The sequence below is a fragment of the Myripristis murdjan genome, chromosome 23 (assembly GCF_902150065.1).
Source record: "Myripristis murdjan chromosome 23, fMyrMur1.1, whole genome shotgun sequence".
Classification (NCBI taxonomy): Eukaryota; Metazoa; Chordata; class Actinopteri; order Holocentriformes; family Holocentridae; genus Myripristis; species Myripristis murdjan.
The window spans coordinates 6,263,298-6,288,972 of NC_044002.1; the positions used below are offsets into that span (position 1 = coordinate 6,263,298).

The 25,675-nt window shown below is 42.9% G+C and overlaps 1 protein-coding gene across 1 annotated transcript in view; it reads right to left on the minus strand.

Annotated features, from left to right (window-relative positions):
* Positions 1 to 290: 290 nt before the first annotated feature.
* creb3l2 (cAMP responsive element binding protein 3-like 2) overlaps positions 291 to 25,675 on the minus strand; it is a 32,890-nt gene continuing 7,505 nt past the window's right edge. Inside the window, exons 2-12 of the mRNA XM_030046055.1 lie at positions 11,436 to 11,679; positions 10,114 to 10,328; positions 9,668 to 9,746; positions 9,019 to 9,221; positions 8,620 to 8,766; positions 6,677 to 6,735; positions 6,014 to 6,082; positions 4,616 to 4,715; positions 4,118 to 4,247; positions 2,544 to 2,778; positions 291 to 2,028 (exon numbers count right to left, since the gene is read on the minus strand). Of these exons, the coding sequence (XP_029901915.1) occupies positions 1,953 to 2,028; positions 2,544 to 2,778; positions 4,118 to 4,247; positions 4,616 to 4,715; positions 6,014 to 6,082; positions 6,677 to 6,735; positions 8,620 to 8,766; positions 9,019 to 9,221; positions 9,668 to 9,746; positions 10,114 to 10,328; positions 11,436 to 11,679 (1,557 nt within the window). The 3' untranslated portion in view covers positions 291 to 1,952. The remainder of the gene's footprint in view (positions 2,029 to 2,543; positions 2,779 to 4,117; positions 4,248 to 4,615; positions 4,716 to 6,013; positions 6,083 to 6,676; positions 6,736 to 8,619; positions 8,767 to 9,018; positions 9,222 to 9,667; positions 9,747 to 10,113; positions 10,329 to 11,435; positions 11,680 to 25,675) is intronic.

Below are 25,675 nucleotides of genomic sequence, written 5' to 3' on the forward strand. Positions count from 1 at the left end.
ACACGCACACTTACATACATAAGAGAGCATATTTCAGTAAAGCTCAGTAATTTCCATCCGTCTGCGATACACATCAAATGGATATTTTATATTTTTAAAGCCGTGATCTGTCATTAACAAACTAAACCCCAACAGCGAGGCAGGAGAGACTGCAAAGCTAAGGCATTTTACGTTCATAATTTATCAACAACACATCATCCCAAAAATACTCTGAATGAATTATGGATTAGTATGTAAACTACAGATCCTGACACATTTAGACTTCCTCTTTATAAACAACTCATATTTACAAAAATAGATAGTTTTTTTTTTCCCAGGAAGATTTTTTTTTTGGCAGATGCTGAAACATAAATAACGACTATTTTAGGACATAAAGGGATTTTTTTTTTTTTTGAAAATACACTGTGGGGATTTGACACTGAAAGTGTGCAAGGAGAGTGTTTTCCAAAAGCATCACAGGACTGCAGGCCGCATCCATAGAAATTCAATTTCTATGGCTGTAACACACTTGATGTAGAGAATTCAGTGGATCATCACACATTTAAGAATTCCCAAATAGGTTTTTCCATTTATGTTGTTTTCATGGGAACTCCCTGTTCCAATGTGTGATTGTTAGAATCATCTTGCACTGTCACAGCAATGCAAAGTAAATATCTGGAGGTGCTTTTTGCCAGTGATCACCTCTTTAATAGTCCAACTGGCTGCATCCAGATTGATCCACCATCTTTTATTCTCTCAAAAATGGATGAGAGCAACCTGACCAAATATAGTCCACAGTTGGAAAGCCCCTTAAGATGCTTTTGTTGTCCAAATTTCAGATAATATCACAGGACACCCAGTCTCAAATTAGACTCCTAACTTGCACACAGCGATCACATGAAAAAAGAAAATGCATCCCTCAGACAGAGCTGGAAAAAATGGCTGAAGCATAGCTGACAGGGTTCCTGCACCAAGTCTCATTTAAAATTTTTTTTTTTTTTTTTTTTTTTTTTTTTTAAATTCCAGATGTTGATCTCTTGACCGGATTTAAAGATTTCATTCAGTGTTCACTATGATAAATTGCCAGCTGGCGACATGACTGGCGAGTTGGGCTGCATGAAACATGTGGTCCTAAATTATGTATATGAGGACATTTTTTTCTAAAGTCTGGAAATTATCAATTTAGTTTGCCCTTACATTTTTTTTTTCCAGACCATCCAGACGTGCGTAGGAACCCCAGAGCTAATAGCGTCCAAAGAAAAGTACTCAAGGTGCAAAACAACAGATGAAGAACATATCAATAATAATATATAAAAGAGTACAATAACATTAAAAACACACAAAATATGAACACAAATAAGTATCAAAATGGGATGTATGTATTACTGGAATGGAATAAAAACGTTTAAAAATAAAAAGAAATACAACTACAAAGAGAAATACATTTCTGAAAAAAAAAAATAAAAAGGTTCTATAAATACAGAGGTCCTCCGTGCTCTTAACGCTTGTCAGTGTCCTGTAAAAAGCCTCACATCTCCAATTTAAATGCGCTTTTCCACTGAATTGTATGCCACTTCGTTCGCTGGATCTGTCGGGATTTATCTGGATGTGATATGTTTGACTGAACACAGTGTCTCACGCCGGGTCGATTAAGTACAACTAAAATGGTCAAGTTGACTAAGGTAGAAAACTATTCAGTGCAACTTCACTTCGAAAATGAAGGCAGCCAGTGCCCTGTAATAATTCTTATTATTAGCATTATTATTATTATTATTATTATTATTATTATTATTATTCCTATTACAGTGTACTCTCTGATTAAGCAGAAATGGCAGAAGAAAAATCACCTTAAACAATCGTCAGTGGGTACGAGGTTTGCTCCAGGACACTGAACCATGCTCAGGAGAGGGAAGGTCAAAGGTCACGGGGGTTAGGGGTTGACAGGGGAAGGGAGGGGGGCGATGATGTCAACCTCAGGAGGTCTCATTGACCGTTCGCTCCAACTCTATCACTTTACTGCTGCTGTCGTTGACCCTCTGCTCCAGAGACCTGCCAGAGACAGAGAGGACAGAAACACAAGTGAGAAGATTTCATTTGTGTGTGTGTGTGTGTGTGTGTGTGTGTGTGTGTGTGTGTGTGTGTGGCTGTCTCTTGCTATAAATGATGCATGTGCCTGCTCAGAGAACTCAAACCACCAGGGGACCCCAAGTAAGTAGCTCAATTTCAATTTATTTCATTATTTATTTATTTATTTATTTATTATTTTCAGAACCAATGTGTGTTGTTTTGCAACACGTCATTTTAATTTTTTGGAGACAATTTTTAAAAATTTATTCAAGCCAAGAATTAATTTTGTTAGAAGTTCATTGACTATTAATTGATTTATTTATTTAGGAAGTTAGTTAGTTGGTGTTTTTTTTTTTTTTTTTTTTTTTTTTGGTGACCTGATTTTTTGTTATTTTCCATCTTAACTTGTTACTGTTTATGTTGTCTTGTGTTATTTTTGTTGGAATATTTCCTGAAATATTGCTGATGTGTGTGTGTGTGTGTGTGTGTGTGTTTACCTGTGCAGATCCAGCACCAGGTTTTTTGTCGTCTGTGTGGCGTTGCTGTTACTCCTGAAAGGTGGGTGCGTCTCCACCCTGCTTGGCTCCACCCCCAGTTTCTGCTGCTCGGAGCGACGCCACGCTGCCATGACGACGGCGGGCGTGTCCTCCCATTGGTCGGGATATTCTCCTCCCAGACCGAGTGGGTGCGGCTGCTCGTCCTCGTAGGTCGACAGGAGATTCCTGGACTTCACTGACAGAGAGAAGGAGGCAGAAACAGAAAAACATTAAGATAATATATCGAGAACATATATATATATATATATATATATATATATATATGCACATGTCAGGTTTACTGTGGTCAAAGGTGAGAACTGTTAGCATCACACCAACAGGAAAAGCAATCACACTCTGCTCGGTGTCTCTATAACTTCAGCTTTAATTGCTGAAATAACAGCATTTATGAGAAATCCATTACCAGTAAAAGGGTTATAAAGCTTTTAAAACTACTCAGGCCACACACACACACACACACACACACACACACAGTGGGACAAACAATACATGCGCTCACCGCACTCTTCCACACTCAAATACGAACCCATCCCACACACACTTGATCACATTCAATTTTGTAGTGCCCCATCTTATTGTGTGTGTGGGAGGACAGGAGAGGTGCATCAAAAAGGTCATCTCTTCTAATAGCTTGAATATGATTGTCAAGAATATTATATACAGCATAAAGTGTGTCTATTAGTGTGTGTGTGTGTGTGTGTGTGTGTGTGTGTGTGTGTGTGTGTAGGAGGTAGAGGAGAGGATGCAGCCAAAGGTCAACTCGTCTAATCAGTGTCTATTGCTGTTATTGCAGTGCAGTAGGTGGAATCTGATTATTTACAATGGTATAATAGGCTCCATCGCTTTTTAACAAGTGGCTAATGATGATGACGTTCCCGCATTCATTCAAATGGAAAGAGCCGTGCACATGTGTGTTAAAATGCTACATGTAGCAGCTTTAAGACACTTGTTCAAGTATGTATCACCACACAGAGATCTCCATCCACCAAACCAGCATACAGCGCCTAGGGGAGCTGTGGCGTCGTGATAAAGACACAAAGTAGTTCCACAAGTTGGCAAGCAACAGAGCTGGAAATGAGTGCTGATAATAAATCCTAACTTGTAAATATTTCATAAACAGTTATAAACAAATGATAACAGATTCCATACATTGATGCAGACTCACTATTTGGCAACATCAAGTTCCTGCTGCACTGCATCTGTTCTGTTAAATCTCAGATTGTGCTGCTTGGCATCTCCATTCATGTATAAAAACTGTGTTATAACTTGTTTATAAATTGCTTATTAATTATTTATAAGTTGTTTATTTATTTATGTTTTGTTTGCTTCTCTGATCTTAATTTCCATTTTTGCGTCTTTTATAGTTTTATTTTTGTTTCATGAGCTCTGTGTAAAGAGCTTTGTGATGCTGATTTTGATAAGTGCTCTACAAATTAACTATGATCATGTTGTTATTGGGACTGTCTGTGTGTGTGTGTGTGTGTGTGTGTGTGTGTGTGTGTGTGTGTAGCTACCTGTGGCTGTGTAGGACTCTTTGATGGCCAGTTGTTTCGAGCTGTGGCCAGCCTCAGTGATGGTGGAGCAGGGAGTCAGACTGCTGGGGTAGAAACTACCAAGAAACAGAGCAAAACACAACACCACCACCTGCAGAGAGAGAGAGAGAGAGAGAGAGGGAGAGAGGGAGGGAGAGAGAGAGAGAGAGAGAGAGAGAGAGAGAGAGAGAGAGAGAGAGGAGAGAGAGGAGAGAGAGAGAGAGAGAGAGAGAGAGAGAGAGGAGGGAGAGAGAGAGAGAGAGAGGAGAGAGAGGAGAGAGAGGGCGGGTGGTAAATTAATTATGAATCAAACAAAATGCTAAGCTGCTAATGAGTGATGGAAGCAGATGTTTTCAATTCAATATTTTAATCAATGTTTCATCATCACAATCTTCTGTTAGCATGCACACATACACACCCACATACGCATGCACATACACACACACAGACACACACACATACACACACACACATTAGTACCATTAGGCATGATGATGTCTGAGTGCCAGCCACCCTGCAGGACTTGGGGACTTTGCCTGCTACCACCGCCTGCAGAGACTGCAGCTGCTGTAGCAGAGACCTGGGGAGGGACAGAGACAGATTAGAGAGAGACAGACACACACACACACACACACACACACACTCACACACACACACACACACACACACACACACAGTTGATACACTGTGCAGATGCACAAGGCAACATGCTCAGGTTAACATGAGGCATATTTATACCTCAATTATTTCAAAGGAAGTTTCTCTATGAAAGCAATTCCTGTCATGTTGAAGTAGATTTTGTGAGACACCCCTACATTATTATTTGTTACACAGCCTTAAAACCCCGTGTTACTTCAACAGAGGAGATGTGGGACAATAAAAAGTCACCGAAAATGAAAAAACATACTCTTGTCAGCATGAAAAAGCATCTGAAGGAGCATTTAGACCATCATGAGATCCTTAAACTAACCCAAGTTGATACTCATCATAAACACACCCATGCATATTCATAGAGTGTGATCAAAATGTGTCACTGCAAGCACTTCATGTTCAGCACAGAAAACCAGTGTAGTATTGATCAGCTCTACCACAGATGGGCAATCAGACAGTGAATGTGCCATAAATCACATCCTCACTGAGAGCAGGCAAATGTTCCAGTTAATCAGCTGAGGCTTTGCGCTGCATTATCATTACAGCTGAACTCTCCAGCAACACAAGCACACTGTCCAGGTGCACCAGTGCACACACACACACACACACACACACACACAAAACCGGTTCATTTAACTTTTAGACCGCCATGATAAAGCCTACTTTTCCTCAGAACACAAAACAAGACCCAAAGCAGCTGTGTTCCAACTACACTTAACACACCCCACTGGGCACGCACACACACACACACACACACACACACACACACACAGCGAGTTCATCCATGTATAATGAGAACAAACAAAACAATCTATTTGAGGCACGGAGCTTGAACATTATTAAAATAGCCCTATGATTATGCATGAGACCAGGCAGTGGATGCAAAACTGCAGCTGAACAGATCAGGGAGCTTTTTATTTAGCCGGATCAGCAAATGATACACAACGGCGTTGTGTTCCCTCACCCTGTCAACTACACCAGTGGCCCCTAGGGGTCCTTGAGGAGGTTTCATGGGGCCACCAACAAAATGAAGAACAGTTTAATTTCACTGTGATGAAACTCAGAAGAAATACAAGGAAAAGAAGAACTGTTCTGAGTCATATTATCTCCCCATACACACTATAAACGGTTTCTTCAATATATCCATGCATCCGTGTGTGTGTGTGTGTGTGTGTGTGTGTGTGTGTGTGTGTATTTGCTGTACACACAAGCTACGTGAATGCTTACTTGTTGGTGCATTCCAGATTCTCCACTTTCCTGCGCAGCTCGTTGTTTTCATTGGAGCAGGTCTCCACCCTGTGGTCAAAAACAGGAACTGCAGCGTCAGTCACAGTATAAATGGACGCCGTGGGACATTGCCCACATTTCTCAACGAAGGTTATTTTGCTTGGGTGGCTTGAAAAACCTTTGAAACACCACAAATGTAGAAAAAAAAATGATGCATTGTGACAGAAATATTCCCATATTTTCTCTGACTTGTGCAACTTTCACATATTTAACATGTACTTATTCCACAACTGTTATTTTCTACATCCACATGATGCTGCAATTTATCATTGCAAAAATAATTTTAAGCTTGGGGCAGCGTGGAGACTACTCTAAAAAATATAAATCTGTCTTTAAATAGAATAAAATGTGTTCAGTGAGAAACAATGACAGAATCAAAAGAATGGGAATGAATGAATAAAATCAGAGGGAAAGTAGAAGTCATCCCTAACGTGCTTAGAATGATCCCCCCCAACAGTAGTCAAGACAGCAAGAATAAAAAGCCTCTACTGAGTCGGTGTGTGTTCTGTGATTGGGTAAACTGTGTGTGCGCTCCAGTCAGTCACTTTTTGCATTTGAATCCCTCATGATCAAAACAGGAAAGAGAAGGAAGAGAGGACTCACTTCTTCTCCAGGGCGTCCATGTACTCTTTCTTCTTCCTGCGACTCTCCTGAGCTGAGATCTGAGACAGAGAGACAGAGAGAGAGAGAGAGAGAGAGACAGCGAGAGAGAGACAGACAAAGAAAGAGAAGTGGTCAGAGAGAAAGGGATGGAGAGGAAGACAAAAACAGAGAAACACACATTAGTTTATGGTTCATTTAACCATTAAGAGGTTAAAATAGCAGAGACTGTGCTAACTAAAGTATAACAGCAGCAGTATTGTCCTTGAACAAACATAATGTTAGTAACTATGTGACTGTGCGACTCTATGTGTGTGTGTCCTGCGGTTCAACCAAACAGCCTTACATTAGACTAAATTTATTTTTAAATTTATACTATATTTATGCTAAAAAAAAAAAAAAAGGTTGTAAAAATGAGTTTTCAGTGTTTCCTCCCTGAGTTTTATTCTTGTCATGGTGGAAAACCCCTCTGAAGCAGCGTTCAGACAATTCTCTCCAGTGGAACCCATGAAATGTGACATACACTATATTACCAAAAGTATTCGCTCACCCATTCAAATGATCAGAATCAGGTGTCCTAATCACTTGGCCTGGCCACAGGTGTATAAAATCAAGCACTCAGGCATGCAGACTGTGAAACAAGACATTTGTGAAAGAATGGGCCGCTCTCAGGAGCTCAGTGAATTCCAGCGTGGAACTGTCATAGGATGCCACCTGTGCAACAAATCCAGTCGTGAAATTTCCTCGCTCCTAAATATTCCACAGTCAACTGTCAGCTCTATTATAACAAAATGGAAGCGTTTGGGAACAACAGCAACTCAGCCACGAAGTGGTAGGCCACGTAAAGTGACGGAGAGGGGTCAGCGGATGCTGAAGCGCATAGTGCAAAGAGGTCGCCGACTTTCTGCACAGTCAATTGCTACAGAGCTACAAACTTCATGTGACCTTCAGATTAGCCCAAGTACAGTACGCAGAGAGCTTCATGAAATGGGTTTCCATGGCCGAGCAGCTGCAGCCAAGCCACACATCACCAAGTGCAATGCAAAGCGTCGGATGCAATGGTGTAAAGCACGCCGCCACTGGCCTCTAGAGCAGTGGAGACGCGTTCTCTGGAGTGATGAATCACGCTTTTCCATCTGGCAATCTGATGGACGAGTCTGGGTTTGGAGGTTGCCAGGAGAACGGTACATTTCAGACTGCATTGTGCCGACTGTGAAATTTGGTGGAGGAGGAATTATGGTGTGGGGTTGTTTTTCAGGAGCTGGGCTTGGCCCCTTAGTTCCAGTGAAAGGAACTTTGAATGCTTCAGGATACCAAAACATTTTGGACAATTCCATGCTCCCAACCTTGTGGGAACAGTTTGGAGCGGGCCCCTTCCTCTTCCAACATGACTGTGCACCAGTGCACAAAGCAAGGTCCATAAAGACATGGATGACAGAGTCTGGTGTGGATGAACTTGACTGGCCTGCACAGAGTCCTGACCTGAACCCGATAGAACACCTTTGGGATGAATTAGAGCGGAGACTGAGAGCCAGGCCTTCTCGACCAACATCAGTGTGTGACCTCACCAATGCGCTTTTGGAAGAATGGTCAAAAATTCCTATAAACACTCTCCTCAACCTTGTGGACAGTCTTCCCAGAAGAGTTGAAGCTGTAATAGCTGCAAAAGGTGGACCGACATCATATTGAACTCTATGGGTTAGGAATGGGATGGCACTTCAGTTCATAGTATGAGTAAAGGCAGGTGAGCGAATACTTTTGGTAATATAGTGTATGATGTGTATTCTTGTGTGGAATCAGATCAAAATATCTCATTAGAATCACTTCAGGGTGAAGTCGTCCCACAGACGACCATGCTGGCATCGACTGAGGTGGACGACGCTGACCGGACCACATCGGATTTTGCAGAAAAGGGCAGTATTGGCTTTCCAAATAATAGTTTGTACCTTATTCTTGATCTTCCTGCGGATCTTCTTCAGAGCCTTCTCCTCGGCCTTGGTCAGGGGCAGTTTGGTTGGCACTGGGTAACCTTCGGCCACCAGCGTGCGGCGCTCCTCCTCAGTCAGGATCAGAGGCCCTGACCCCTGCAGTTTCTACAAAAAAAAGAACATAAATTACATTGATTTACACAATAAACTGTTTAGATCCCATGACTCTTCTGTTCAACAAAATAAATGAAATGGGGGCAGAGGATGTCAGCAGTTGTCAGCAGTCATTCTGGAAGCACAACTTGTTGTTTGTATATGAGACAACATGAGTGTTGGACAAATGAGAGACAAAAGGTCAGTCAAAATCTCCTACAGACAAAAAGTTGACATGGCCAGCCTGGATTGCTCTGTACTCACATGAGGGGCAGTGAGCAGAGGGGAGTTGGACAGGGAGGAGGGAGCACGTGGCGCCACTTTCAGGCTGGCCTGCGATGGCGGGGGGCTGGTGGGCGAGGCGGGGCAGGACAGGCCCGGGGGGGCATGAACGGGGCTCTGGCTGCCCTCTGAGTCGCTGCCGTGGGAACTGGGAGGAGTGGGAGGCATCTGCAGCGACTCCAGCCCTGAAACACAACACAGTGGGCTGGTTTACATAAAGCAGCTGTGGCTAGTGACTAAATTCAATTAAAACTGACTTGATACTGGGCTTTGAATGCTGATAGCACTGAGATTTCATGAAATATCACTTGTTAATACAATGATATGATGTATATACCTCAAAAGCTGCACAACATTTGGAGGGTTAATTTATTATATTTTGATATTAAATTATATCTGGAATACGGCTATCCCATAGACAAGCCATGCACGTTTTCTCTTGGTAGGAGCATAAAGTGTGTGTGTGTGTGTGTGTGTGTGTGTGTGTGTGTGTGTGTGTGTGTGTGTGCGTGTGTGCGTGTGTGTGTGTGTGTGTGTGTGTGCGTGCGCAGCCAGCAGGGGTCCTCACAGCCTTACACAACTGCTGGACCAATAGGCAGACCAGAGTTTCTGGTCTTGTCTGAAGTCTGACCTTTGGGTGACAGATTGAGGAACTGGTCCACTTCATGGGGCTCCAGTTTAATCTGAGGGATCACACTCTCCTCCTTTACCTGGGGAGACAGACAGAGAGAGAGAGAGAGACAGGGAGAGAGAGAGAGAGAGAAAGAGAGAGAGAGAGAGAGAGAGACAGGGAGAGAGTGAGTGTATTATGTTCAAAAAGATATATGATGTAACTCATGTTTGTGAAAGACTATGTGTGTATTCACAGAAGGTATTTACTCTGTCTATATGTGGATTTGCATGTAAGTGTATAGCCGAATGTTGAAACGATAGGGGCTTGTTGAGGCCAATACTGATATTTTACTTTTGAAGTTAACAACAACTGATAGTTTGTACCAATTTTCTCATCTATAAATGTGGCCAGTTTGATGTCAAAACAGAAAACAAATATAGGTGTGTGTTCACTGGTGCTCCCACCTTGATGCTCTTGCCCTGGTTGTGGTTGGAAATGGTGGTCTGTGCTGGTGTGGCGGCAGGGGCCGAAGTGGGGCCCTCGTGTGCCTGGGGCCCCTCGGTGGAGGCCAGAGAGAGGGAGAGGGTGGGGAGGAGGGAGGGAGCCTCGCACAGGAGACCCTCCATGGCCTCCTCCTGCTCCATGGCCCACTCGGCTGAATCCCCCCCATCTGACTCGGCTAAGGAACAACCAGCACGCGCTTTCATTAGTGTTTCCATGACGGCACACACACTCGCCTCAACTGTCTCACAATTCATTTTTAAAGTGACTTCCTCTTAGATTTTTAGATTTTGTCTCCATGGTGCTGCTGTGGTTCATTCTACACACCACACAGTGTTTTCTTATGTTCTCATGTCCTTATTTTTCATTAACACATCTCTGTGATGAAATTTCCAGTCACATTGTCCTTAAATAGCCTCATTTGCTGCTATATATTTTCTTATTTAAGCTCCACTTTCTTGTGCTGTATCTTATTACTTCTTCACTGCTGCAAAAACTGAGTTTCCCCAAAGGGATCATTAAAAATTTATCCTTTCTAATCCAGCAAGCATTTGATGGACAGCGATATGCAGGAGGTAACTGAGTTCAACAGCAAATGAACCCAAAATTCAAACAAGCACAAAATTTTAACAGTCAGATACTGTGGCATGGTAAAAAAAAAAAAAAAAAAAATCATATCAGGACAATCTTCAGAATTGTTTTGAACTGACACCAGAAAGATGTTTAAGTTTCACAAAATGAAGCAGGTGACACACTGCAAAAAGTCAAATCTTACCAAGATTATTTGTCTTATTTCAAGTCAAAATGTCTTATTTCTAGTCAAAATATCTCATTACACTTAAAATAAGACATGATCAGCTCAGAAATAACTTGTCTTTAGACAATTTTCACTTGTTTCAAGTGAAAATTTACTTGAAACAAGTTAAAATTAGCTTGAAACAAGAAAAAAAGCAAATTTTTACTTGTTCACTTGTGTCACAAGTAAAAATTTGCTTGTTCCATTGGCAGAATATGTTTCTTGTTTCTAGCAAATTTTAACTTGTTTCAAGTAAATTTTCACTTGAAACAAGTGAAAATTGTCTAAAGACAAGTTATTTCTGAGGTGATCATGTCTTATTTTAAGTGTAATGAGATATTTTGACTAGAAATAAGACAGTTTTACTTGAAATAAGACAAATACTCTTGGTAAGATTTTGACTTTTTGCAGGTGACATGACCAGCTATGGATGTCGTCCTCAGTTTTCGTCTGGTCGGTGTCAGAGTGTTTGCTGGGCTTCTGCCTCACCTGCCTCGCTGCCCTGCTCTCCATTGAGGTGCGACAGGGGAGACTGGGGTCTGCTGTCGCCGCACAGGGAGTAGCTGTGCTCGGCCGTGATGTGGGGGGGCAGAGGGGAGGACGGGGCCAGGTCGCCCACATCCTCCCCCTCCATGGCCTCCACTCCGCCTCTCACCCCCGACAGGAAGGGGTCGCTGAGCAACTGGCCCAGCAAGGCATCCTGGGAGAGATCATCCAGGAGCTCAGAGAAGTGCTGCATAGAGAGGAGAGAGAGAGAGAGAGAGAGAGGAGATTACTGACGGTAAAAATCAGGAAGGCTGAAGTTTGATACGCTTTTATGATTTTATTACTATTTATTTTGATTTTATTTGATTTTATTTGATTTATTTATTGATAATCTTCTTTTTTATGTGGTGGTATAATTTTGTGGTATTTCATTTACCTTTTCTGCAAATTTTCTGGTACATATTTTTTATATATAATTTTTTGTTTTTCTTTTCTTAAGTAAAATTTTGCTTATATTCCAATGCATATTTTTTGGTAATTTTCTTGTTTGTTGTTGTTTTTTTTCAACCATTTTTGGTAAATTTGTGGCAGTTGTATAATAACTTGCTAGCTCTTTATACTTGCTTGGTAACTTACTATTAATTTTCTTGTAATTTCATTTTTAAAATATAATGTTTGAATGAGAAGAAATAAAGTGAATTTGCTCAGGTTTCAAAAGGTTCAAAACAGATCTGATCCAGTCAGTTCTTTGTTTTTTGTTTTTTTTGTAATCACCATCCAATATGAACCAGCATGTTCCATTACATAGTTATCCTATAATTAATCAACAGTACACTGACTGTCTATAGCAGGAACATATCCTGAACTGATTCCAATGACATATTTTGAAAAGATTTCACACAAATACGCATTAATGTGTTTGATTATTGTTATCCTGTAGAGCTTTAGTGTCCCATGATGGTCTAAATACTGTTTCAGAAACTTGATGAAAACACTGCAAACTTGTTGATTTGAAAACGGTGAAATAAAGATAATGAATACTGGCACAAAGCATCAGTCTCTGCGCTTTAATGCTAGAAGCGCACTGTTATCAGCCTCAGAGAGCATTTAGTGGTCGCAGCCCAGTACGAGCAGCATCCCACCAGAGACAAAGCAGACACTTGCAGGAGGGGAGACAGACACATAATTATAATGCCACATAGCTGGCAGGCCATGACAGCTTGTCTGTAATTAGCCACTGTAAAATCAGTTTATGGCGATCAGCACTCTTCCTTTTAACTTTTCTCTCAACGGGCCCCCAGGGTAAAAATAAAACAGCCAATCAAAAACCGTTGAACCATCATTTACTGAAGAGAAGCACAGCCGACAGCCACACCCACCAATCAGTGTCATGATCCCGCTGTGTGTGTGTGTGTATGTGTGTGTGTGAATATCTAAATATAATGATATTTGTGTTCACACCACTGTTAGGGGAAATATGAACTACAAGGACACACTATCATTTAGTACAGTTTCCACCCAGAGCACAAACAAGACTAAAATTGATGTTTAGGTTTTCAGCGCTTTCATCTTAATAAAGTGTCTGGCAAACTACAGTTTTAGCACTGAAAGCTGCACCGGAATGAAAACCGAGAGCACAACAGGGACAGAAATAGAATGAAAACTAAAATGATCACTGCCGCCACCTGCAGCAGAGACCATAGTGGACACACTGCAGGAAACCCAGCAGGAAGCTCTTCAAACACAATCTGCCAGGCAGATGAGACTTACAATGACAAATGTGCAGCCGCATCTTTAAGGCAGGAAAATATAATAGAGGAAAACATGAACCACACAAATGCTGCACACACTCTCTATAGCACCAGGCTACACTCTAAAATTCAGCGGATTCCCCCTTTAAAGTCAGCTACGAAGCTTTCTTTCCCTTTATCCATCTCCCCATCGGTCCCATGTTTAAAAGGTCAAACTTGTCTGACTCAGAGCACCCACTGCATGTGTATGAGACACACACACACACACACACACACACACAAGCAGATGGGGCTGTCTCTGACTCAAGGGCAGAATGACGCAGCTCATCCATTCCACTGTGCTTTCAAATCTATGTATGACCTTAAGAAGTAAGTGTGTGTGTGTGTGTGTGTGTGTGCGTGTGTGTGCATATTAGACAGTGCCCAGTGTCAGTGACAAGAATACTTCAGTGAAGAGGTGACGCAGCCAACTGTGAGCGTGTGTGTGTGTGTGTGTGTGTGTCAGGGTGGGACAACAGTACAACATGCTACTGTTCATGGAGGCAGAGCGGGGATTATAATCCTCTGTGCTGCTGCCTACCACCAACATGTCATCTAATAACAAAGACCCACAGATACAGAGAGAGAACACACATACACACACTTTGACACAAACACTGTTTACAAAAGTGACAATAGAGATTTTCTTGTTGTTTTTATTTATTTAGAATATGTAGTTCATTTTCATATCATATCATGTTCTATTGTTGTTAATATTTCCCATGCTTTTCAGCCATATTTCCCTGCTTATGTTGAAATGGTGGGTTGTGTAATGTATGTTTACATAAAGGCCAATTGATTTATTCATTTTTCCCTCGCTGTTTCCTGTTACTATTTGGCAGCAGCAACAAGCCGTTTTCCCCACAGAGATCATTCTTTAAATTTTCTTTCTTTTCCCAGTTCTGTCCTGACTTGACTTCGTCGTTCTCAGAGAATTGAAAAACATCACTAATGTAAGTCTGCGCACACAGAGCTCGGTCTCCTGGTGGACTAAAGCAAAAATCATCCAAAAGGAATACAGGAACAGCCAATGAGACTGAATTAAGCAGCGTAGCCTGAATCTAATTGACTTGAATCTGAGGTTGAAGATGAGAGATTCAGAGAGAAGAGAAGGGAAGAGTAGAGTAGAGAAGAGAAGAGAAGAGAAGAGAAAGAGTGAAAAGTAAAGACAACAAGAGAAGAGAGCTTCTCATACTTCTCTGCTGACAGAGGAAAATGGAAACACTATGAGTCACGATTCAAACAAATCCAGACAAATTGTTTTGCTGAGTTACCAGACAAAGGAGAGGTGACAAGAGGACAGTGGATGGATGGAGAAAGTGAGAGTGAAAAAGAAAAGGAGGAGAAGAGGAAACAGGAAGAGAGGAGAGGAGGCACGGCATGACGCCAAGCATGTGGCTTCAATTACAGTGTGAGATCTAGGCCAAGAAAGACAGAGAGGGAGAGAGAGAGGGAGAGAAAGGGAGAGAGAGAGAGAGAGAGAGAGAGAGAGAGAGAGAAAGAGAGAGAGAGAAAAAGAGAGGTTATGAGTTCATTTCACTTTGTTTTTGTTCTGCTTCAGTATTCTCTCTCTCTGTCACACCTCTCTTTGTCTCTCTCTCTCTCTCTCTCTCTCTCTCTCACACACACACACACACACACATACACACACACAGACACATGCATATAAGTGCGTGCGCATGGGTGTCCCACAGTGAAATGACCTCTTCACTCCATCAGCACATGAAACACTCCAACATGCCCTTTATAGCCAGGTCTCAGGCCTCTGTGTGTGTGTGTGTGTGTGTGTGTGTGTGTGTGTGTGTGTGTGTGTAAACACCAGCTAATACAAACACTGACAGCACACTGTAAATGTACTCAGGAGGGAAAATAAATATTTACACCTTTACCCATCAGTGGATCCACTTCTAACCATGTTGTAAGACTGAGTCACAATAATTCTGAACTGTGTGTGTGTGTGTGTGTGTGTGTGCGGGCGCTGTAGGCAGAATCCCATCACATCATAACCAAACACGTCACATTTTACAGGACTTTGCCACCCTTTACCTCCCCTCGCATCTCCTGGCAACGTCGTCTCCATGGTTACCGAGACCCTCCTTGTGTGTCAATCTATTGCTGTTAGAATGAAACCTGCTATGATGCCAACACCAGCACACAATTCAGTGTGTGACAGTTGGGGTCTTGCTGTGATGATGACAGTAATTATAATAGCAGCAGAAATCATTTAAATATTGGTTGCTACTCTAACAAGTATAACCTGTCAAAATATAATAAAGTGTTCCATTAAACTGGTTGAAAAGAGAATAAAACTTGTGAGCTGATAATGTAATAATGTAAAGAGCTACTCAGCTTATGATGTAGTGACTGCAAGGTAATGTATTTATTTTATTTGAGGGACATTTGATTCATTTTTGTTCGCTGGTTGTTTTTCACCTTTTAAGAGAAGCGAGTGGAGGAGCGAGAGGGAGAAAAAGGAGGGGGAGGAGGTTTTAAAGGGTGACTACCCAGCCATATAAAACAAAACCATACATGGAGAGTCCTGGCCATGCTGTGTGTTCAAATCTGGCTTCTCTCTCGTGTTCTTTCTGGCTTTCCCTATTACCCTTTGCTATCTAAACGAGAAAAAAAACATCTTAAAATGATGAAAAGGATAAATAAATATCCATCCAACTGAAAATGAGGGCAGGGAAGAATTAATCCTCCTCTTGGTGAACGCAGGAAATGGGCGAGGGCAAACTACGACTGCATGAAAAAAGAGCCACACCAAAGACTCATACTAAGGCCTTATACCTCTCTATCATTATGGCAGAATGAGTGTGTGTGCGTGTGTGTGTGTGTGTGTGTGTGTGAGAGAGAGAGATGTAGGGCAGGAGACTGGGTTGCAGCCTTACAGGGAAGGGCTGCTAACTGGCCTGGTGTCATTCACACACCACAGAGCCCTCTTTGTCTGCGCGGCCGCTGGGGGACCAACAGGGAGGTGTTATTTGGGAGCGACTGTGTAACCTGACACCCTCTCCAACTGGGAAACGGCTTCTGGAAGTGGAGCAGAAACGGGAACGCCACAGTGCAAGTGGAACTGGGACTGGGACCGGTGCGGGCTTTGACAAAAGTAGAGGGGTGACCTTTTGAAATCTCTAGTCATCTACACTGGAAGACAATAGTGGTCAGACAGAAACCTACAAGGCCCCAGGACCTTACTTTGAGAACCCCCTGGGGTAAAGGGAGTAATTTAATACTTTTGCACAATGGGGAATGACATAATGGTATTATATAGGAAGCGACGGCAGCACTGACAGCGGCCGCTTTAAAAATGCCTCTATTGTGACAAAGGTCATTCTAGTAGAGTCCAAATATTGATCTAGTTAAGTAGAAACACAGACCTGGAATTTCCTCCCTCTGGGATCTGACACCTACACCCCACTGGGTTAAAAAAAAAAAAAAAAAAAAAAACCTCAAGGGGGAAAACACTGCTACAGCTCAGTCCAGATGGAAAAAGAGAAGATTCAGTCTTCTCAAGGCTAAATAGGTTGATGAAAATGATTGATTTACCAGGAACACATAGATGATCCTGGTGTCTACGTTCTCTCAATGAGAGGGGTAAGCTCCCAAAACTTGGTGTATTCCTCCTTTAAGTCTTCCCCTCTGTTTAAAAAATATATACACTCATGCTATTTGAATTAAAGAATCCAGCAAATTTCACATACGCTACTTTGATGCTTTAATTGGCTGGGAAGCTTCACTAATAATTAGTTGCTAGGCAGATTAGCTCGTGATGAAATGGAACAGTAAAAAACCAACACAGATGTGCTGGTCACTATTTGCCGTCTGAGGAGGGGACGGAAAGGATGGAAAGAATGCTCGTGGTGGTCTGTAATTTCTAACCCCCTCTGGCTGTGTGTGTGTGTGTGTGTGTGTGTGTGTGTGTGTGTTTTAAACCCCCATGGATCAGAAGCTTAGTAATGGCCGGGGAAGCAGAACGTTTGGTGACGTAACAATCTTCCCCCACTGAAGAGCAAAACCAGATGTGTGAGAGCACACTGGAAAGAAGCTCTGACACACACACACACACACACACACACACACACACAAGCACAAGGGTCATCTCCCTCGTGTGTGTTTTCAGCTGAGTGTGTGTGCGTGTGTGTGTACCTTGCCCTGGACTCACCTCTGTGTACTAATTTGTACTGTGTACTTGCTGATAAAAGCATCACACATACACAAAAAGACACATGAACGCACTGACAGAAAGGACAGAGATGCATGGCATACACACACACTCACACTCACACACACACATACACACACACACACACACACACATTAAGGACAAGGCATATGTATGTCAATATACATTAAAGGACTCATTTCTTTGCTTTGGCTTTGGTCCACATCCTAGACTGTTATCAGTTACTGAGCTAACATTAGTCAGCACTGTGGGTTCACGTGTCATCATCACCAGATAATATTACTGTTAGATGGACATCGGGACTTTTACCTCTCAGTTACACACCGTTTAATGAAGGAAAACTGAAAAATTGTTAATGAAGATGCACAAGTTTTGACACCCAGCATTATGCTCACACAGTTCTACAAATTCTAGCCGCGATATGCCCGATACAACCACTGTCCTCTGCTGGTGGCTGCTAAATCGAGGCTTCAATGCCTTGCTCAAGGGCACTTCTTTTTCCCAGCCCGTTTGAACCAAAGCCTGTCCAATAAAATCCTGCTTCTGCGCCCTGCAGGCCAGCTGCAGCCCGCCCTCTCTGACCCGTCCGCTGAAATTCCCACAACACCTTCAGATAGTAGCCTGAGAGGGAGACATTTACATATTCGTTCCTCAGCTGCCCTAGAAACAGCGTCTTAGCATTGTTAGCATTCCTGACAGAAACCAGAGCATCCAGCCGCTGCAGCTGCAAGCCGAGGTGCAAAGCAAGTCCCCACTGGAATGCTAACAATGCTAATGCAAGGACCAAGTGTGGAAACTGTATCCGTAAAACGGCCGGGGTCCCCTCACTGCCTCTAAGACTGTTTACACTTGACAATGAACTGGACACAAATCAGACACAAATCCCAACAGGGTAATCAGAGCTTGACTGCTATAATAAACGGCCGCCGCTCCAACCTGGCGTGTTGATTTCAATGGGAAAGTCCACGCTACTCCATTCAAGTCAAGATCAGTGTTTCCCTCAGAATTTTAATTTCATTGTGGTCAAAAGGAATCAATAACAACAAAAAAAAAAACGTCTATTAATAAAAAACACTAAAATACAAGACTGAGGCTAGAAAACATTTCACCGCAGGCATGACTGTACTGATTACAGCAGGCTGGCACCGTGGCCCAGCTGTGGCCCAGTGGTGGAGACACTGCAGGCCTTGAAGGACCTGAGTATATCTGGGTCTTATCAGGCGGGGGTGGGACTCCAGGAAGCAAGTCCAGCACCAAGGCTCCATGTCTGGCTTGTGTTAGAGGACTGCCGGGCGGGACTTTGGTGTGTGTGTGTGTGTGTCCATCACTTTGAACAAATTGCTCCCACCGCTTATCACACACTCTCTGTGTTGAGATGCCCGCACATGCACCTTTATCTCACCGTATCCATAAAGACTTCTCGCTGATGTCATTCATTCCATAAAGTCTAACCCTGAGCGATCGAGCCAAAGTGACCTCGCTTCTCAGCAATGTCCTCACTGCACAGGTCTAAAATTCAAAGCGCTTCGCACAAGGATAGAAGTGCAACAAATACACACACACACACACAGACACACATACACACTCCCTGACACAGATTCAGGACACTGATCCGAGCTCAATTTACCAATCCCACCTACTTACCAAGGACATGATGAGGTCAATGCAGAAAAAGCAGGAAAGTAACAGGAAGAGCAGCAAAGCAAGAATCACCATTAGAGACTCAAGTGCAAGTTTTAGGATGACAAAAGAAAATGTGACATTATAAAAACGGTGGGAGAGAGAAGCTGCTCCCCGGTTAGCGCTGAGGTGGAAACTTCAACCCCCAAGACAGATTTCCTACTCTGAGCTGGGTCAAGGGTCACAGAGACCACTAGGACACTGGCAGCGGATTAGAGGTGAGTGGCTGGGGGAGGGAGAGGGGGGCTCGGCGTTTGCTGAGCGGTTAGCCCGTCTGCTTGGGAAGCGTGAAAAACAAATAGCATTTTCTCTTTCGCCGTCATTCTCCGTTTCTAGGCTGCGATCCAGAAAAAAAGCCACGTGGAAACATATACATTAAACATGAAATTGTTCAGTTATTATTATCTTCCCCAGGTTCGATACAGAATTTTAGTGTCCCATCATGATTCAAATTCCACCTATGAGTCTTTTCCAAGAGCAAAATCCTGAAGGAGATATTCAATCCTTGTGGATTTTGTCATGAAAAAGGACAAATAGAAATGAATTACATGAGCTATCTGTGGCTTCATTCCAAAAATATCAGCATGGTATGGACTGAATTATACCCTTGACTAGACTGCTTTGGTTTCTCTTGACAAAAAAATGAGATAGGAGAGGAGTGGGACTTGCGGATAATGGATGTAAACAACAGGATGTGAGAGATAATGGCAGTAGGCGTGATATCCAGCGCGGCTGGAAGTGTTTACCCTCCACCCACAGAGACGGATAGGAATAAACATTCATACACACAAACATCTGAAATCAGCTTTGAATGAAAATGGCCCAAGCAGTCACTCTGGATGTATTAAAACCAATTTCCAACTTTACTTGTCCATTTTTATTCAATCTGGTGTAATTCTGTAGCTAAAACTTCTTCCTACACTTCCTTTTCCTCTATGCTTCAAGACGTTTTGTGTGTGTGTGTGTGTGTGTGTGTGTGTGTGTTAAACGAGGACAGGAATAGTTTTCAAAATTGGAAGTTGCAGTGGAGTCGGAGCAATGTCCAGTTCAAGAGTACAACACATCCTGGGTCAAAGTTCAAAACTATGAGTCAGTTTTTATCTGAGGGACATGGGTGCTGTGTGTGTTGGCAGTGGTGCTGATATTTACGTGCATGAGTGTGTGTGTGTGTGTGTGTGTGTGTGTGTGTGTGTGTGTGTGTGTGTGCGTGCCTGCGCGTGTGTGTGTGTGCGAGAGAGAGAGATGGAAAGAAGTGGTCACAGCTCGAGAAAACAAAGGGAAAACAGACCCACAAGATGATGAATGGAAAAACGTCTGGGCCTCCCTCCCCGTCTCTTGCCATTTACTATGGATGGTGCTCAGGTTCAGAACTCTATCACGAAAACACACACACACACACACATACACACACACCACACACTTTGCAGCCCTGCTCTGTCACAGTGCTTTAGCCTTGAATGCAACCCCCACACATCCAAACACACTGGCCATCTAACATTGCTCAGTGACTGAACTAGAGTCACACCAATACATATCAATATGTTTCTTTTTAGAATCATCCTGGGCTTCAGTGGAGAGTTTCAAGTGATGCTCTAAAAAGGGATACTTCACCCATTTTGAAAAATGTGATATTAATTCACTTCCCCCCCACCAGTAATGTAGGACAGTAGTGGTGCTATCTCAGTGCTTCTCATTGTTACTGAGTGCTGGATGCTGGCTGGATGCTCTAAATGCTAACTAATAACCTCCTGCCATTGAGCTGGACTCCCCCCCCCCCCCCCCCCCCCCCCCCCCCCCCCCCCCCCCCCCCCCCCCCCCCCCAGCTAACTTTAATGCATGCATATGCTCAATGAAGAAAAAAACAGCATGTTTCAAGATGTTGATAACAGGAAAATACAGTTATAAAGAGTGATCTGAGCAAAACTACCACCAGTGTGCTCTCGGTAGTCGTATGAGCATTTTAAAATGCTCTTAAACCTTCTTTGAGTGGATTAAGGCAGTTACCTTTAAGAATGTTAGCCGGGGGAAGTTCACCTCAATGTCAGGAGGCTAACAGTTAGCATTCAGCCCATATCCATTACTCAGTAATTGCACCACTAACATCCTATACTAACAACTAACAGGTAAGTGAGATACTATCATTTTTTTTTTTCCAAATGGTTGAACTATCCCTTTAAAGCTATTTCAGAGGCCTTTCACCCTGACAAGGACACACTTCTGGGTGAAACACTAACCACCTGTCATTTTCCACATGAAAATGGTTTAATTTAACCATATTAAATATTGGCACAATATCAGAAACCCCACATCGGTCCCAACTCCAGACGCAGTCTCCTCTCCCAGCCCCAAACACAGCTGTGAGATGCAGGGAGACCGTGTTTATGTCAAACACAAGCACAGCTGCCTTTCTATGGCTCTCTTCCTCTCTCACACACCAAGTCGCTCACCCTGTTCTCATCCTCTGTGTATGCAAGTTAAAAACTGGGTCAACACACACAAACACACACACACACACACACACACACACACACACACACACACGCGCATGCATAACTTTTTCCATTTCTGGACTTCAGTACTGACTGGTCATCAAATACCATCCCCCCACTATCCACACACAACTCTCCAATAGTTGCTTCACTGGAGAACCCGTTCACTCCTTCGACTCACACATTTCATCTACAACACACACTAACACTACTCTTCTCTCTCCTCAATCCTGATGACTTAAACAAAAGTCTGTTAAGGAAGAAAAAGTATATGATGACTGTTTGCCCACTGGACGTCTTAATTTACTCACTGTTACACCCCTACAACTCTGATGAAGATCAACAAATCCCGTTTGAGTGCCAAAACTGCTTGCTGAATGCTGGGGAGAAAGTGGGTCAGCGCCTGCCTCGCCGGGCACCTCCAGTGAATTTTTTTTTTTTTTAATCCAAGAGAGGCAAGAGGCACACTCTGAAAAACTTGTCTGGGCGTGCCGCTGGTCTTAATTCCTCCATTAAAGTGCAGCGCTCTGAGGTGGATGTTTGCCAGGTGCAAGCACGCCTGAAAGTGAGCACAAAGACACGCGGAGACACGCGCACACACATACACACACGCGTTGAACTTTGTGTGCATGAGAGGGCTTACTGTATGTCGCTCCAGATGAATAGGCTCATTAAAGACAAAATCGTGCTGGAAGGCTGCTCTTTGAGAGGAATGCAGAGGGAAGGGGGAAGCAGGGTCTGATATGGGTTTCTGCATGCAAATACCAACACTGATGTTTTTGGACTGAGACTGCTGATTTCTTGCCAAAAAAAAATCAGGTCTGTATGTATTTGTAGTGTTTCCTCCTTGTGAAGGTGGAAAAGCCTCCATTAAAATGAAGCAAGGTAGGCAGAAGTGAGTAAGATTAAGCAGATTAACCCACAGTTCTGAAATAATGAGACAGAAAAAGAGATAAGGAGGCAGAGAATTGAACTGGCAGTTCAGAGGAATCAGTGTCTGGCATTCTGGACAAGAGTCGACTCGCTCCCCTCTGACTTCATGTCGCCCTGGAGGAGACGGATACAACAAGGAGGGATGGAGGAGGAGATAAAAAAAGACGGCTGAAAGGCTGACTACACGGTCGACACAGATTTTGGCATGTTTGTCTTACACGGGCCTTGACAGTCCACTTGTGGCACAAGACAGGGTATGAGCTCCAGAATGCTGTAAAGCACCAAAGCTACATGTCAAAGCTCACACACCCTGCTGTTTAATAGACATTTACAGTTTACAAGCTGAAACACTTTGATGTGTCTTACCTGTAAGACTGAACCCCACAAAGGCAGCACCGTCTCTGACTGCCAATTAAATGAATTTTCACCACAACATCAAAGAACGCAATATTATTATCGTTAAGTCTGGTTCTCCCTAAGGCTTTAAAAATATAAGAAGAGGTAGCCTATAGGTTGCCAGCGGGAAAACCTAGTGGGAGATATTCCTGCAATCTACCTGTGGAAAGCTATGAGTTGAAAACCCACATCAAAATACAATGAAGGCCTCAAACCTGCGTCTAGACTCCGTCTGCAATCTCCCTTTAAATCACAACATGGGGTTTTGCTGGTGTTGCTGGTTCAGCCCTGGTACCACATTCTTTGCCTTGGCACTCAAAAGGTCCCCTAAAAAGATATTATCTGAGAGGTTTCTTTTTCATCATCATCACTTGAAACAAAGCACTTTAAATATAGCTTAACCCTGGTTTCATGCTTAAAAGTGTCTTCAGCTTCCTTTATCAGGAAACAAGAGAGACTCCTGGTACTGGGCTACATAGTACGTCTGAGGTCTCTCAGTGTTAATATAGTGGGCTGGGGGTTTACTGGCTGTTTCCCTGGACTGGGACACAGGACTATCTTTATTAATACTATGTCAAAGACAGGGGGCTATTTACAAAGTGTCACGTTTACATATCAAGTGTCCATTATATATTGCACCATGCTGTTAAGTGTTCATGAGAGAGATGGCCTGTGGGAAAAAAAAACTGTTCCTGTGTCTGCTGGTTTTGGTGCAAATAGCGAAACCTCCTGCTAGCTGGTGACTATTCAAAAGAGAAACTAAAATTGTAGGCAAATGTGAATTTGAAATCAATCCTCCAACGCAACTGCACTGAAAAACAGAAGTAAATCCTGCAGCAGGAGCACTATCAGCGTCGTTTATCAGCTTTCAGCAGAATCATACTGCGATGATGTGTTAATTTTGGGATATTAAGACGTGTGTTAAGTAATAACAACAATTGGATTTTTATCTATAAACTGACGAAACAAGGCAGGAAACATTTAAGGAACATAATTTGAACATTTTGTTTGACATCACACCTTTTGATGTAACACTACCATTTAGTTCAACAGGTTGAATGTTCATTTGATTATTTACTGTGATTTACTGTGATACTGTTTTTGAGTCATATTGTGAAATATAGCAGTGTCAAAAAAGTCCTTGTGAATAGCGTTATACTGATTTGAACCATATATCCTGCCTTACAACCACAGCTATTTCAGACAAGAACCGAATAAAACTCAGAGATAATCTGCTTAAAAGGCATCAAACCTCTTAACATGATGTGCTGAAATTGATGTGTTGATCGTTTTCTAGTAAATGAGAATGAGTTGTCAGAGCTCAATTATTACACCAAGGACAGAGCAGGGTTTCCATTTTTAAAGGGTCCTGATGAAACGACGAGAAATTCCAGACCAATAAATATATTTTTTTAAAAAAGTAGAGTGGCTTCAGGACAAAAAAAAAAGAAGCGTGTAACCTTCAGTGGCTTATTTATGAACTCGGAAAAGTAAAAGGTGATGAACAAAAGCGACGTAAAAGAACGTCAGGACAAAAGAGAGACTGGTCAGTTTGCTGCGTTTGACAAAGCCACTACTATAAGAGTTCGCTGCCAGGCTCATTTTAGGGCTGGGTGCATAAACAAGCCACTCAAGAGGATATTTAAGGCCACACCCTGCTAACCACACACACACACACACACACACACACACACACACACACACACACACACAACTCAACACTGCCTTGAGCAACAGAAAAGGGACAAGAAAGGGACAGAGGGAATACAGAGTGAAGTGAGCGGCAGACAAAAAGAACCAGAGACAGAGATGAAGGTGGAGAGAAAGACAGAGGAAGAGAGAGAGACAGGAAGACAGAAATAGAGAGACAGGGGGGTAAATTTAGCTTTTCTGCAGAGCGTGAAGGCTCCTGTGGATTTGCCATAATGATCCCTCTCACACACTGATTACTACCTTCAGTTTGCTCTCAAGCGGCTGAACTCACACACACACACACACACACACACACACACAACCTCAAAGACCCCGCTTTCCGAGTTAGGAGCAAAGTTGCATCAGATCGGAGAGACAAAGAAGTCATCGTGACCCCTACGTCCACATGCTCACCATCTGTGCCGATACTTTCCAACACCAGCAAGGTCCAGCATCAAAGGTTCAACCATTGCGGGTTTTTGACGAACCGTGCTCATATTTTTGGACTGAATCCGCCTCACACACTCACAGACTATCCTTTACATGGGAGCGTGTGCAAGTAGATTCAAGATGGATTCAAACTGCATCACATCCATCCAACCAGGGGTGGAAGAGAGTGACCAGCTCATGTATCAGTGTAATCTTCATGAATACAACTCCAGGCAGTAAACGGAGTTTCTGAAATCTCATAGAAACCGAATTCACGATTTGAAAATAACTAAGGGCTTTAAAAAGTTAGAAACTCTTGACTTTTGCAGTTTCCTCGAGTCAGGGTTTAGTGTATCCATGCAAATCAGTCATATTCATACATCTAGGTGCACGACAGAACTGCTGCCTTGTGAAAAGTGTGCAACTGTAGAGTGAGTGTTTTTTTTTTTTTTCATTTTCGTGACTCTAAATTTAACTCAGAAGAATTTTCATGGCCCATCAGAAGCCAGTTAGCCCACATCCAGTGAACTGACCCATTCATAACCCACAGAATGCTCACAGCAGCCCTGACCGGCCGGTTTCTGCCAGACTCCCACTGCCAGGGGACAGACTGGAGAGTTTAATGTTACTTACTGGCTTACTGACGAC